Source organism: Miniopterus natalensis, chromosome 4 (genome assembly GCF_054644295.1).
Source record: "Miniopterus natalensis isolate mMinNat1 chromosome 4, mMinNat1.hap1, whole genome shotgun sequence".
Classification (NCBI taxonomy): Eukaryota; Metazoa; Chordata; class Mammalia; order Chiroptera; family Miniopteridae; genus Miniopterus; species Miniopterus natalensis.
Genome location: NC_142084.1, coordinates 15,455,477 through 15,469,139, shown reverse-complemented (window position 1 = coordinate 15,469,139; position 13,663 = coordinate 15,455,477). Strand labels below are relative to the sequence as shown.

General features: G+C 55.0%; 2 protein-coding genes across 2 annotated transcripts; one reads left to right on the top strand and one right to left on the bottom strand.

Annotated features, from left to right (window-relative positions):
* Nucleotides 1-781: 781 nt before the first annotated feature.
* On the top strand, nucleotides 782-2,843 carry RELL2 (RELT like 2). The gene is made up of 5 exons (XM_016205573.2): nucleotides 782-965; nucleotides 1,357-1,422; nucleotides 1,505-1,571; nucleotides 2,005-2,190; nucleotides 2,462-2,843. Exons 1-5 carry the CDS (start codon nucleotides 782-784, stop codon nucleotides 2,841-2,843), a joined length of 885 nt encoding a protein of 294 aa, XP_016061059.2.
* On the bottom strand, nucleotides 2,281-13,022 carry FCHSD1 (FCH and double SH3 domains 1). Its single transcript, XM_016205572.2, has 20 exons — nucleotides 13,002-13,022; nucleotides 12,662-12,759; nucleotides 12,016-12,061; nucleotides 11,545-11,612; nucleotides 11,083-11,218; nucleotides 10,860-10,996; nucleotides 10,692-10,755; nucleotides 9,767-9,895; nucleotides 9,194-9,316; nucleotides 8,942-9,037; nucleotides 8,398-8,523; nucleotides 7,895-7,999; nucleotides 7,560-7,721; nucleotides 6,824-6,952; nucleotides 6,662-6,745; nucleotides 6,395-6,512; nucleotides 6,040-6,260; nucleotides 5,190-5,277; nucleotides 4,279-4,340; nucleotides 2,281-4,140 (listed from the first exon to the last, which is right to left on the bottom strand). Exons 1-20 carry the CDS (start codon nucleotides 13,020-13,022, stop codon nucleotides 4,075-4,077), a joined length of 2,079 nt encoding a protein of 692 aa, XP_016061058.1. The 3' UTR covers nucleotides 2,281-4,074.
* Between the last annotated feature and the right edge of the window lie 641 nt (nucleotides 13,023-13,663).

The window sequence follows — 13,663 nt, the reverse complement described above, 5'->3', positions numbered from 1 at the left end:
CTCGCGACGGGAGAAGGCATTTAGGAACCCCGGGTGGCTGCGGCGGCGACCCCCATCTCTTCCCGGTTCCCGGGCCAGAGTTGTCCAGAACCTGCCGCCGCTACCAACCAGCCTGCATCCCTCTCTATCCTTCCCTCCCCCCCGCCTGCCGCGGCACCGGTATCTGCAGTCGCAGCCCGGAGCCGGTGCGGCGAAGGGGGGAGGGGAAGGAAGCAAGGGATGAGAGCCGGGAGGGCGTCCCGGGCCCTGAGCCGGACTAGGACGCCCCTGGAGCCGGAACCCGAGGAGGAGCCGGAGCCGGAGCCAGAACCAAACCACCGGTACCGGGTGGGCCAGGTGGTCAGGATGGGAGGAACCGAAGGGGGGGAAGGGTGGTGGAGTACAGGCAGGTGAGGGGCTGCCGAGGCCCGGCTCAGGCCGCTGCCAAGGAGGTGCGGACGCTGACTCAGGCGCGATTCTAGCTCTGGCCGCCTGAGAATTCCGTCCCATCTTGCTCCGTAGTGTCCTTGGGAGGGACGGAAGCGCAGGACAAACTGGAAAGGGGAACGCTGTGGGCGTCGGGGAAGCGGGACCAGGGAAGACGGTTTGCGCAGCCGCGGTCTGGCACCCCTGGTCCTGACCAGCACCCCTGGCCGGGACAGCTCCCTGGTGGGTGGGGCCGGACCTCCTAGGCTTGCCTATTTCAGATCCTGAGGACCGCATTTCTATCCCTCCCCCAACCCTAGCTGCAGCCCCCAAACACCAGGAGGCACCCTGGCCCGCGCTCGCCCCCCAGGGCCTCATGTCGGAACCACAGCCTGACCTGGAGCCACCCCAACATGGGCTGTACATGCTCTTCCTGCTTGTGCTGGTCTTCTTCCTCATGGGCCTCGTAGGCTTCATGATCTGCCACGTGCTCAAGAAGAAGGGCTACCGCTGCCGCACATCCAGGGGCTCGGAGCCTGATGACACCCAGCTCCAGCCCCGTGAGTGAGGAGCCTAGAACCTGGCTCAGTCACCTGTCCTCCTACACCTCTCCCCACACCGCTGCCTTCCTGGCCAACAGGCCCAGGTCAAATCCCAACCAAGCCTTCAGGAAGCCTAGTGATGCTTTCTTGAGTCAGCAAGTGGGGTGACACCACCCCAAAAGCAAGGCTAGAGAGGGCAGCATGGGTGGGTAGGGCCCACTGATGATCATCTTGGGTTCTCATTGATTTTCTCATCTTTTCTGCCCTGGCCCCTGAAATGCTAATGCCCAGCACAGTGGCAAATAGGCACATGGGTATGTCTTGAGCAATAAGCCACAAAAGGCACCTGGTAATGTCCCCCAAAGCTGACTCATTTCCCAGTTCCTTGCCAACCTCTTTCATCCTTCAGCTGAGGACGATGACATGAATGAGGACACAGTAGAAAGGATTGTTCGCTGCATCATCCAAAACGAAGGTGGGTGTAGGCTCCCCACCCCCGACTTTCTCTTGCCTTGACCTCCACCTCCACTGACTCCTTCTTTTCCTTCTCCCCTCAGCCAATGCTGAGGCCCTGAAGGAGATGCTGGGGGACAGTGAAGGAGAAGGGACAGTACAGCTGTCCAGGTGAGCTGGAAACAAGGGCCGGCATGATTTAGCTTGCCTTGGAGAGTACTCTCTCCTCCAGCACAATCCTCTCTCCCAGTCTCCTTGCATGTTTGGGGTGGGGGGGAGGGCAAGGCTAGCTAACCTATAGGAAGAAAGAAGCTCTGCAGAAATCTCAAGTCCTTCAAACCATACCTCCCATCTGGATATCATCAAGCCTAACATTCACCCTTTGTGCCACTCCTTTGGATTAAGCATCTTAGAAAACATCTCTGGGAGGAAGAACACATGATCGCTACCATCTTAATACTGAATTTATTAGATAAAGACAGAAAAGAATGTTGGGGCCTAGGGAAAGTAGGCATCTGGAGGTTAAGGAGCACACTGAAAGAACAGAAACAAACAGAAGGGAAATGGAAATGTCACCCCTGCTCCCTTCCTCCCTACTGTCCAGTGTGGATGCCACTTCCAGCCTGCAGGATGGAGCCCCCTCCCATCATCACACAGTGCACCTGGGCTCTGCAGCCCCTTGCATCCACTGCAGCCGCAACAAGAGGCCCCCACTTGTCCGTCAGGGACGCTCCAAGGAAGGAAAGAGCCGCCCCCGGCCTGGGGAGACCACTGTGTTCTCTGTGGGAAGGTGGGGATAGTGTGCCCCAGGGCAAGGGAGGTGGAGGTGGGGGACCCAATGATCAGGCCCCTAACTCCAAAGGTGGGCACTGCTGTCTTCTCCTGGATTGTGACCTACAGCAGGAATTGGGGTACACAATGTGCCCCACAGCCTAAAGAGGGCTCCCCTGCCCTAGGCCAGAGGGAAGTGGCCATCAAACCCAGGATGTCCCTGGTTGGAGGGAAGGGCCAAGCAGCTTCTGAGTTGTGATCCTAAACCCCAGTGTTCCCTCCCCTCCCAGGTTCCGGGTGACACACATTGAGAAGCGCTATGGGCTGCATGAGCATCACGATGGTTCCCCCACGGACAGGAGCTGGGGGTCTAGCGGGGGGCAGGACCCAGGGGGCAGTCAAGGGTCTGGGGGAGGGCAGTCCAGGGCAGGGATGCCAGCCATTGAGAGCCTGCCCCCTGAGAGGCCACAGCCCCAGGCCCTCACCAGCCCCCCAGTGCAGAATGGAGGACCCAGGGACAGCAGCCTGGTCCCTTGTGCACTTGGGGGGAACCCTGGAGCCTCTGCAGAGCCGATGCTGGGGGCTGAAGGGAGGGGCGCAAGCCCAGGGATGACCAGTCAAGAAACAAATGGACAGCCAAGCAAACCGGACACCTCAGATCACCAGGTATGAAGACATGGCCAGGGCTGTGAAGGGCTGAGCTCCTATTGCCCCCTACTCTGGGGATGGGAGTGCACTGATATGACCCACATCCTGTTCTCCTACTGTTGACCCCTCCTCTCATTCAGGTGTCTCCTGCACGGGGAGCAAAGGGTATGTGAGGTGAGTGTGCCTGGGCTCCAAGTCAGATAATGTCATCCTCCCACCCTCTGCTTACACTACTTAAGCCCACTGGTTGGCTCCCTGTACCCCAGGTTTAGCCTTTGATGCATATTCTTTGGTTTGGTGTGGGGAGCAGGCATGTGCTCCAGAGGATAGGGAAGGTCCTGCAGCCCCCAGGGAAAAGCTGGAATAGAGCTTGACTAGGAGACAACACTATTACCCTTCCTCTCCTCCAAGCCTCCTCTTCATTGCTGAAGAACTACCAGCTTGCAGAGCCAGGGTGTGGGTGGCTATGAAGCCCCTCCTTTCCACTGCACAGCACTGCCCCCCAGCTGAGGGACCAGCCCTACTTCTACCTGGAGTCGCACGGTCTCAGGCTGGGGGACCTTGGGAGAAGACCCCAACTCCCACCCCTGGCCCTCAAGCTTCCTCTTCCCCTGCCTGCCAACAGGCTGCCTGACCCACCTTCCCCATCACCTCGCTCCATATGCTAGAGCGCGGCAACTGGGAGCAGGCCCCTGCCCTTGGTGGGCCCCTAAAGCAATAGCACCTTAGGCCCCCTGCCCTCTTGGCACAAGAGGCCCAGGCCCTGGCTTGGGCATCATGCCCTTTATTCACTGTCAATAAATCCGCTCAGACCATTACAGTTGCTTCACATACTGGCTCCAACTCCTTCTGACAGGTCTACCCCGTCCTGGCCCCCAACCCCAGTGGCCATGGCATCTGGAGTGGGGTGGGTCATAGAGCCAGGGTCACAGATGGGCCAGAGCCACTCAAAACTTTGGGGAATGGGGTCTAGCTCCAGATATTTCCAGGCAGTTCACCACCCTAGAGCTGGAGTGGTGGCAGAAAAGAAATAGGTAGTTCTAGCCATAGAGTCGGCAAGAGGACAGATAATGGGAGAAAAGGAGTTTCAGCCCCGTAAGTGGGATGGGGGAAGTTTCTACCCCTAGAGGTGAGAGTAGAAATGGGGGAGATTCCAGCTTTTGGCTGTGTCACTCCAGATCATTGAAGGGTGGTCTCTGACAGCATGGAGACAGGGGCAGCAGCAGCATCCTGGGGGGCAGTGATGCCCCTGGCTTCAGGTGAAGGAGTCTGGGTGGCCAGGATCCGGGGCTTTAGCTGGTGGGGGAGGCGGTGGACGCACCTGTAGGGAACACACAGTCAGTGCTCCAGAGGCCTCTATTGGGGATATACCTGTTCATTCCCTCAGCCCTACAGACAAAACAGGACAAGTTGGAATGATCCCTTTCTCTATAATCTCCTCCAAGGAAGAGGCCCTTACCGGCCTGAGTCGGGGCGCCATCATGTCCAGGGGTCCAGGGCAGTCCAGGTCTTGGTCTGGGTCTGGAAACAAGAACCACAAGTCAGTCTTCAGACTTTGTTTTGTTCACTGCTATATCTCCAGCACTTAAAACAGTGGTACTCTATAAATACTTGTTGAATTAACAAATAGTCACCAACGTGGGCCATAAAATACGTCAGTTTATCCATCCTCAACACTTATGGGGCACCTGCTGTATAATCAGCCTTGCTCAAGGTATCAGGGAAGAGGAGGTGGGGTCCACAGCACCCCACCCTCAGTGGCTGTCAGGAACCCAATACTGAAACACAACAAGCACAATGAATGACTGAGTTACTAAATCATTCCAAGTGAACTATGGTGCTAGAGAAGGGGGTGCGGAAAGTGCTCACAGAAGGTCTCCAGGGTCATGGGGGGAGGCTCTGTGAGGAAAGTGCAAGTACCAAAAGACTTTAGAAAATGTGAACACTCCAAGAAGGAAAATGATGACACAAACCAAGGTGTTTGCATAATTCAAAAACACTTAAGAACAGAGAATGTGTATTGGGAAAACACTGGCTAATTTTTAAAATAATGAGAACACAGCTACTGCTAGCATGCTTGCTACGTGCCAGGCACAATGCTGGGCACTCTACAGACATCTTTTTAACTCATAACAACTCCACTCTGTAAAGACCCAGACAGGTTGAACATTCTGCCCCAAATCACACACTAGGAAGTCATAGAGTGGAGTGTGAACACTAGGCCTGGCTCCACAGCCCAAGCTCTTCTATCATGCTTCAATGAGCCTGATGGCAGAAGTTCCCAAGGGCAGGCAGAAGAGCCAAGCATCCCATGATTCCTCCTCCTTCCAGCCTCTTCTCCTCCCAGAACCCTTAGTTCCCTCTACTCACCGCCAGGGAGGACAGGTGCAGGGGGCCCATCCAAGGCAGAGGTGGGTGCAGGAGGGGAGAAGCTGGGAGGAGAAGGGGATGGCAGCATCTGAGGAGGAAGGGGCATAGTTATTTCTGGAATGTGGGAAGGCTTCACCAACTTGTCCTCTCATCCCATCTTCAGTTCCTATCCCATCACCAAGAGTGGCCAAATGCTTGTATCAGGGTGGTGGTCACAGCTGATACACATTTCAACAGCCAATGTGTACTGACACTATGTCCCAGGCATTCTGCTAGCACTCCACATGCATCAATTCATTCATTCCTCACCACACCCCCATGAGAAAGGGATCTCTTTATGAGTTCCACATTAGGAACAAGACTCAGGTTAAAACATCCATCCAAAATCACAGAGCCAGTTAGTGGCAAAGTCCTGGCTAGAGCCAGGGTCTCTGGACTCCCACTCCTATGCTCTTCCTGCTGCATTGTAACAATAGGTACTATATTTTAAAGCACCTCCTGTGGGCCTCTGTGCTAAGGGCTTTACCTCCATTGTCCCTCATCAAGATAGTTGGCGTGCTGAAGTAGGCATTATTCCTTTTTTACATATGAAGGAAAAAGCTCAGAGAGGTCAAATCACTGCCCAAGGTAATGCAATAGGAATCTGAACTCAGATCTATCCAGCACTAAACCAGCACCACCAAACTCTTACGAAGACTGCCTTGGTTTCCCTTTTCTCAGCCCAGCCAAAGGAGATGGGAAGCCCAAGCCACTATAGGAGGGGAGGGAGCATTAAGATAGACATGGGGTGTCAATGGGGTGGGAGGATCAACCCAGAGGTGCCTGGAGACCCAGAGAGAATGAGCCTTACCTGTTCAGGGTCTGAAGATTCAGGTGGCCCTAGGGGACCAAGCAGCTCCTCCACCAGCAGGGAGGGGAAGACCCCAACATGGCCCCCAAATTCTCCCCTCCAGAAGCCATCATCCACTCCATCCTGGGCTCGGGGCAGCAGGCGGATGAGTGCGCCCTCAGGGAAGCTCAGCTCCTCTGTGCTCTGTCCTATGTAGCTGTACAGGGCTCGGGCCAGGAATGCTACAGAAACCCAGGAGAGATGGTGAGGGGCGGAGGTAATGGTCGTGCTCAGGACCACGACACCTTAGGTTACAACCATTCAGTCACTCTTCTCCATACCCAGTGTCCCCTGACCCAGAACTTTCCTTTCTTACCTGTGGGCTCTGCCCCCGAGGGATTGTTGCTGTCCTGGCCACTCTCAGGGAAGGAGAGGTCGGGAAAGTTGAGATACCGCTCAGGAACAAAGCCTATGTCGCCGTGCTGGTTCCGAGCCTACTCACCCAGCAAACAGATAACGTCCATGACCCTGGCCCTCCTCCACTCAGGCTCCTAGCTTTGCCTGGCTGAGTCCTTGAGGGCCACAAGGAAGTCTCTCCCACTGCCCCCACCCCCCAAGATCAGAGCCCAGGGTCCATACCCACCTTGACCCATTCGTCAGCATCTCCCTCCTCTATGACCTCCAGCCACTCGCCTTCTGTGATAGTCAGCTCGTCCTCACGCCCTGCCTGGGCCCCACAAGGAAGGATTCAGGACTTGGCTATCCCCCATCCCTGCCCATCTGAGTTCCCCACCCCCATCCACACCTGATAGCCAAACACCACATGTGCGGGGCAGGGGAGGGGTCTGGTGGCCAGGGCTGGGGGGACAGGCTCCTCAAAGAGCTCTCCAGTCTCCTCACAATCCTCAAAGTCAGAGAGCTCAGCATCCTCAGCCTGGAAGGGGGTGGGGGGTGGACAGAGAACAGACATCAGTGTCACTCTCAAGTACCACTGTATCTCCCACTCCTCCATCCTACCCTTAAAGAACTCGGGATCCTCCTCCAAGGTAGTACCACCCATCCATTCACCAGATATCACAAGAAAAGTCACCACAGGGCAGGATAACACTAACGATGACTGCAGAGTTAGAGTCCTGGGCATTTACTATGTGCCAGGCACAGTGCTAAGTATCTTATGTATATTCTCTTGTTTAATCTTCATCATAACCCAGTGTTATTTTATAGAACCATTAATCTCATTTTAGGTTAAGTCACTTTTCAAGATCACATGGCTAATAAGTGACGGGCTGTTACTTGAACCACTTACAGTCTGCCCCCAGAAACTTAGTTCATAACCACCATCCTATACTCAATACAAGTTTGTTGCTATACAAGTCTATGCTATAAACTATGCAAAGAATTATACTTAAATGATTTCATTTAAGCCTCAGAATAACCTGTTGATTTAGGTACTGTTGTGACTCCCATTTTATAGGACCTGCCCTCCACTAGGGAGTCTGACCCTCCTGGGTGTGTGGGGGTAGGGAGCAGAAGGAACTCACCGTGGGGGACAGGTCCCTCTGGGACAGCCGGGCCTCGCTGAGCCGTTGCTCCTGCTCCACCTCATCCTGAGCCTGGGTCATGGCTGGCTTCAGCCAGTGCTGTACATCCAGGCCAGCCTCCTGCAGCAGGGCCAGCCGGGCAGCCCCCTTCACCTGGCTCACCTGACATGGGGAAGAGGGATTAGGTCTACGGCTGGGCTTGCTTTGGGGAGGTAAGTGTGTCTACCCTCTACCTCCTGCCTACCCCCTCCCCACTACCAGACAGAGGAGTGGAGGAAGGTGTTGGCTGGGGAGGTGGGATCTCAGTGACCCTAACCCCCAGGGCTGTGTCTCACCTGTGCCCGCAGGATGCTCTGCCTCACTTCCTGCAGCCGCTGCTCTATGCTCAGAGCCTCCCGCTCTGGAGCCTGCTGCCGCCTCTGCTCCAGCCGCTGCAGCACCTGGATGGGAAGCAGAGGATGGGATGGATGAAGATACTATGGGACACAACTTACTATCGACCTGGTACTTTGCTAGTGGCTTCACATGCATTATATCATTTGATCTTCCCTATGGGGTGGGTACTATTATTAGCCCTGCTTTAATGATGAAGAAACAAGTCCAGAGAGGTTAAGTCACTCCCTTACTCATGGTTACATAACTAGGAAGCAACACAGCAGGATTTGAACCCAGGTGGGTCTTGCTCCAAAAGCTGTGCTCTTAACTACTTTGCCACACTGTTGGCTTAAAATACCTTTCCCTCCCCTCTTGCCTGCACTAGGACATCCCTAGTGACTCCAGGAACCCTATCTCTCAGATATTCTTGTCCACCCATGACACCTGCACCCCCCCACCTCACCCGAAGCCCGTGATTCTGGATCTTGTAGTCTCGGGCAGCTCGACTCGTCCAGCGCTGAACCTCTTTCTCCAAGTCACTCTCCCCAGTCACACCTGCGGTAACCCCCTCCAGCTCCAGGGCACATACCTGAATGAACAGGGTGCTGTGAGGAGGACCTGATGCTGCTCCTTCTCTACTCCCCTTCCCTCCAGTTCCCTTTTTTCTTCTCTCTGTCTTGACCCCCAGGGACAGAGACAAAAAGGTGGGGGTACACACCTATGACCGTGGACACAGGTGTGCATTCATGTGAAGACACAGGGTCCCAGGAATGAGATCCAGGTTGAGGGACAGAGGTAGAATGAAAAGGATAGTGCAGTGAAGGGGCAGAAAAGTGGAATGAAGTGTGTTAATTTGTTTCCTGGTGGGAAGGAGATGAACTGGAGTCTGAAACGCCCTCTCCACGGTTTAACAGTTATTAAGTTAATATCATGAGAAGGATCGGGGATGGGCCTAAACTACAGTCTCCTTCACATTTGGCTGGTTCCAACACTCGGGGAGGTCTCACCTGATCATTCCCTGCTGGCTGAAACTTCTGAGGTGGTAAGGGGGAAAATACCCCAGGGTCTTGAAGAAAGAGCTTCAGATCCTGCTCCCAGCTTACCTAGGGGTCAGAAGAAGTCCAAGTCAGTCATGAACTGGCTCCCTCTCCAAGCCCAAGGACAAGGTGAGAAGGGGCAGACACGCAGTGGGGTGGTCTATTTCAGGAGAGAAGAGTCAAGAGAATCTCTGGGGAGCTCTTACAGGACACGGCCCTCACCTGGGAGGTTGCCTGTGCTCCACGGCGGGCATGCTCCAGGGCTGTCTCTGCTGCTTCCAGCTCAGTGCGGCTCAGTAAGGTCAGGGGGTCCCTCAAATGTTCCAACAGCTCACTGACCAGGGCCTGGAAAGAACCCCAAGATACTGACACCACCCTTCTGCCAGGCCTCTACCACAAAGCAGTTTTGAATGGGTGATGGGCATGAGGTTAGGAAAGAGGAAAGGAGTAAGACATTATTCTGATAACAGGCCCTCGTGTGCACAGTACTTAACCATTTAAAAAGTATTTTCACATTCATTCTCAGAGAAATCAAGTTAACCAAGGTCATTAGTCTTAAAAGGAGGCAGAGCAGGGGTTATTCCTGTTGAAGAAACTAGGTTTCAGAGAGGTTAAGTGTTCTGCACGATGTCATGCAGCCAGTCAGAAGCAGAACCAGAACCCAAGTATGTATTTTGTACCCACTCTAAGCAGGCTAGGTCCCTAATACCACCCAGCCTGCTGGTGGTGGGAAGCAGGGGGAGGCCCTCCCATCCTTTCCCACTGAGAGGCAGGGGGATTTAGGCTGGGACTGGCCTTGAGCAGGGCCGGCAGTTCCTCCTGGTAGTAGTGCTCAAGGTGGGCATTGGTGGACACCAAGTTGAGCAGGTACTCATTGCGGGACGCTTTCAGCTGCTGGGAGTACTGGGCTGACTGTGTGGAGAGCTAGGAGGAGAAAATAAGTGTCAACAGGGAACTCTGGACCCTTGGGGTTCTTCCAAGGCCAACCAGCTCCAGAATGGGTTCTAACATTACTGGGACGCCTAACACTAAAAATTTTACATATCCTCCAGTGGTATCTGGGTACATGTAAAATAAAATCCCAGCTGCTCTTTCCCGTGGTTTACCAGGTCCAACAGGAGCTGGCCCCTGCAATCTCTCTGACCTCTTTCACAGTGTTTATCCCCTTGCTCACAGTGCTCTGGCCACAATGGCCTTCTCTGAGTTCCTCGAGCCTACAAAGTTATTCTAGCCTCAGGGCCTTTGTACCATTTCCTCCCTAGATCTTTGCATGCCTGGCTCCTTCTTGACACTCAGACCACCTGTTCAGAGAGGCTATCCCTCTAAATTATACCCCCTTGTTACCCTGTATTATAGCACCTTGTTTTATTTACACTTAATCTGACTGTTTGTTTTACTATCTGTCTCTCTTGACCAGGCTGTGAGGGCAGGAACTCCACTGGTAGTGTTCTCCAGTGAATCCCAGTGTTTAGAACAGTGCTTAGTACACGGAAGTCCTCAATAAGTGCATATTAAAGGAATGAAAAAGAAAAGCACTATTTTCATATTACAGTTGAAGAAAATGAGGCTCAGAGAAATCAAGTTAACCAAGGTCATGCACCCAAGAAGTAGGGAAGCCTGAATTCATCCCAGTCTCTCAGACTTATGCCCCTGGGTTCCAAACCACTATACTACTCTACCCACCCCTTCCCTGCCCCTACTCATGCCTGCATCCCCAAACCTTGGTGCTGAGTTTCTGGAGACTGGTCCGAGTATGGAAGAGCCCATGGTCATTTCGGTTCAGCCTGTGCATGCAAGGGAGAGAAGTCAAGATTAGATCACCAGAGGTGCCTTAGCTCTATCTCCCTCAACCCCCACCCCAGGCTTACTAACTCCCTTATGACCTCACCTGGCCTGGACATCAGCAGCCTTCTCCTGTGCCAAGGCCCACACACGTTCCCGCTGCCCATACAGCTTCTGACTTCGGCTCAGCTCCCGGACAGACTGCAGCACCTCAGCCTGTGCCCTCTGGAGGTTCTCTGCTCCCTAGGGGCATGGACACACAGAGTCCTGACCCAGACCACCTCCAGCCCCAAGCAAGCCCTTCCTTCACCCCATCTACTGAGCCATACCTTCCTAAGCACCAGTTCCTTGGCACTCCGCCCTGTGCCCCCTGCCAGGTCACGGTATCGGTCAGAAGCCTGGAGACGGGCTTGGGCCCCAGCTACGGTGGCATCCAGCAGGCAGCGCCAGGCACCAAACACCATCCTGCCTCTCCCCAGAGAAAGTCTGTGTTGAGGAGGGGAGCACTCCAAAGCTTCACAAGACAGCCCCCCACCACCAATACCATGGGAGACAGAGTGCCTTCCCATCCCCCTCGTCTGGGAGCCCTCAATCGATCAGCCCATTAACTCAGCCACAAGGATCACTCATGTCCTCCACCCCCACCTCCAGTGTCCTTGCTAGGTCAGCTCCTCTCCTGCTGTGTCAGCTCAGGTGCCCTCCCCCCTCACTGGGCCTTCATCCCCACAGGTTCCTCGGCTTGAACTCCTCATCCCTTCTGGTTCCTTGCCCTCCCCCACCATGGGACCCACCTGCTGTCAATCTCCCCACTCCGGTGCCCTTCCCTCTTCAAGAATGGCCCAGCCAGTTTCTGGAGTGCCTGGTGGAAAAGTCATCATAGACCCGGTTCCCTTTCAAAGACTCCTCCCAATAGGGAGAATATGGGATCAGAGTATAATAATGCCACTCACCAGGTGTGTATTATGTGCCTCTCACTTTGTAAGCGCTTTACATGCACTAACTTATTCCACCCTTACAACAATCCTACATGAAGGAACAATCATTGTTATTCCCATTTTACAGAGAAAGAAATTGAGACCAAGAAAGGTTAAGTAACTTGTCTAAGGTTATGCATCTAATAAATGTTAGCACGGCAGGGATTTGATGCAAATCTGCCTGAATCTAGGCTCTTGACCAGAACAGGGGTATGTGTGGAGGAACATTGCTGAAGGTGTAAAGGAAGCTAGAACAAAAGGGTAGGTCTAGAGAAAAGAGTCCCATACCTGCCCATACTCCCGTTCAATGGCTGCCCTCTGCTTGCTGTAGGATCTGTGGAGATTAGGAGGGTGGGGTGGTGTTACTGCTTGGTTCTTTTCTTCTACCCCCAATCTTTTCCTCAGCCAGGGCAGGAGGAAGAGGGGAGCCAGGCCTACAGTGAGACTACACCAGAAGGCAATGAGACTACAGAGTCCTTGAGATCACCTTAGGCAGCCGGAAGACAGGTCAACTTCACCTCATTGCTCATAGCCTCAGCAGGATCCTCCCCACCCCGGGAGAACCATCTGTGGACTTGGAAGTGAGGACTGATGCGGGCCTGGGTACAGTGTCCGCCAGCCTTCCAACAGGTCTGGAAGAGGGAGGGGGATTCTGCCCTAAGAGTGACTGTGGGTGGGGATGGTGGAGGGACTGATGTGGAATCAAGAGGGTTGAGGGAGGGTCCCTGTGTGTTTACGTGTGTTTGGGGTGGGAGGAAGTATATCTGGGGAGGCAGGCCTAGGGTGAGGGCTGTGAATGGGCAGTCTGGCGAGCTCCACATCCCTGCTTCCTGTACCCCCACCCCCACCCACCCCCGCAACGCCCCACGTACGCCGGAGGAGAGGCGGGGCGCGACAGCGAAGATGGGGGTATGTGGAGGGGGACGGAGGCTACCTGATGTCCTCCAGCAAATCCGCCTCCCTCTGCTGCCGAGTCTGAAGGATGCTCAGCTGCTCCAGAAAGCGAAGCTTCACCTCCTGAGCCGGCTTCACCTTAGGAGGTAAGTAAAGGATGAAGACCCCTGGCGCGGGGACCTGAAAAACACTCCGCGCAGGCAGCGGTGAGGAGGCGGGGCCGGGCGGGGCGGGGCGGGGCTGAGCTGTTTCCTCGGGTGCTTCTGGGTCGGGCTCTGACCCCTTCCCACCGCTCGTCCCCCACCGCGAGTCCGGTGCCCCGTTGATCCCCGCCACTCCCCCCAGCCCGCCGAGAGTCCCCATTCCCAGGCCAAGCTCACTTTCCGGGAGGGCGGCTGCATCTCCGTTCCAGCCCCGGCAGCGACTCGACTCCGGAACTCCAGGAAGCCCCGCCCACGCCGAAACCCCGCCCCCGGCCCGGCCCGGGCCCGCCCCCGCCCCGCCCACGTCTGGCCCGGCTGAGCGTAGGGCGGCGAGGCGCGCGGGTGCCGCGGAGCAGCTGAACCTCTGTTGCAGCTTCCAATTCCCCAGAAAGGGTTCGGGTCGCTGGGTGGACGCCGCGTCCGCTGGGCGGTAGGGGGAACCCCAGGTTTCTGAGTCAAGACGCCTGGGTTCTATTTCTAATGGAGCTGCTGACTCAGCCCGTAATTATTTCTAATTATTCATTTACATATGCAGATCTGCAGTTCCCGGGTCCAAGGGTGAACACTGGTGAGGAACTCAATCTGTGACGGGGAAACTGAGTCACTGGATTCCTGAGTGAAGATTCGTCTGACGAGGGAAACAGGGCTGGTCCCAGACCTTTTCCCACTTCCCACTGAACTGGAAAAGCCAGAGTGAGCTGAGGTGAGGAAGACGCCTGGAGCCAGAAAGGAACCAATCCCAGGAGACAGGTTACATCCAAGGCCGGGGGAAACTAGAAGACACCAGTGAGTGGGTGTGAGCTGGGAGAAGAGCGCAGGGTTTGCGGCCCAGAATGCCC

Excerpts from the sequence above, each read along its gene's own strand:
- RELL2 (XM_016205573.2), top strand. The coding sequence starts at position 782 with ATGTCGGAACCACAGCCTGACCTGGAGCCACCCCAACATGGGCTGTAC. Across the intron at positions 1,423-1,504 it reads CTGCATCATCCAAAACGAAG|CCAATGCTGAGGCCCTGAAG; the intron begins GTGGGTGTAGGC and ends TTCTCCCCTCAG. Across the intron at positions 1,572-2,004 it reads GGGACAGTACAGCTGTCCAG|TGTGGATGCCACTTCCAGCC; the intron begins GTGAGCTGGAAA and ends CCTACTGTCCAG.
- FCHSD1 (XM_016205572.2), bottom strand. The coding sequence starts at position 13,022 with ATGCAGCCGCCCTCCCGGAAA. Across the intron at positions 9,317-9,766 it reads AACTGCCGGCCCTGCTCAAG|GCCCTGGTCAGTGAGCTGTT; the intron begins GCCAGTCCCAGC and ends GGTTCTTTCCAG. Across the intron at positions 9,038-9,193 it reads GAGCACAGGCAACCTCCCAG|GTAAGCTGGGAGCAGGATCT; the intron begins GTGAGGGCCGTG and ends TCTGACCCCTAG.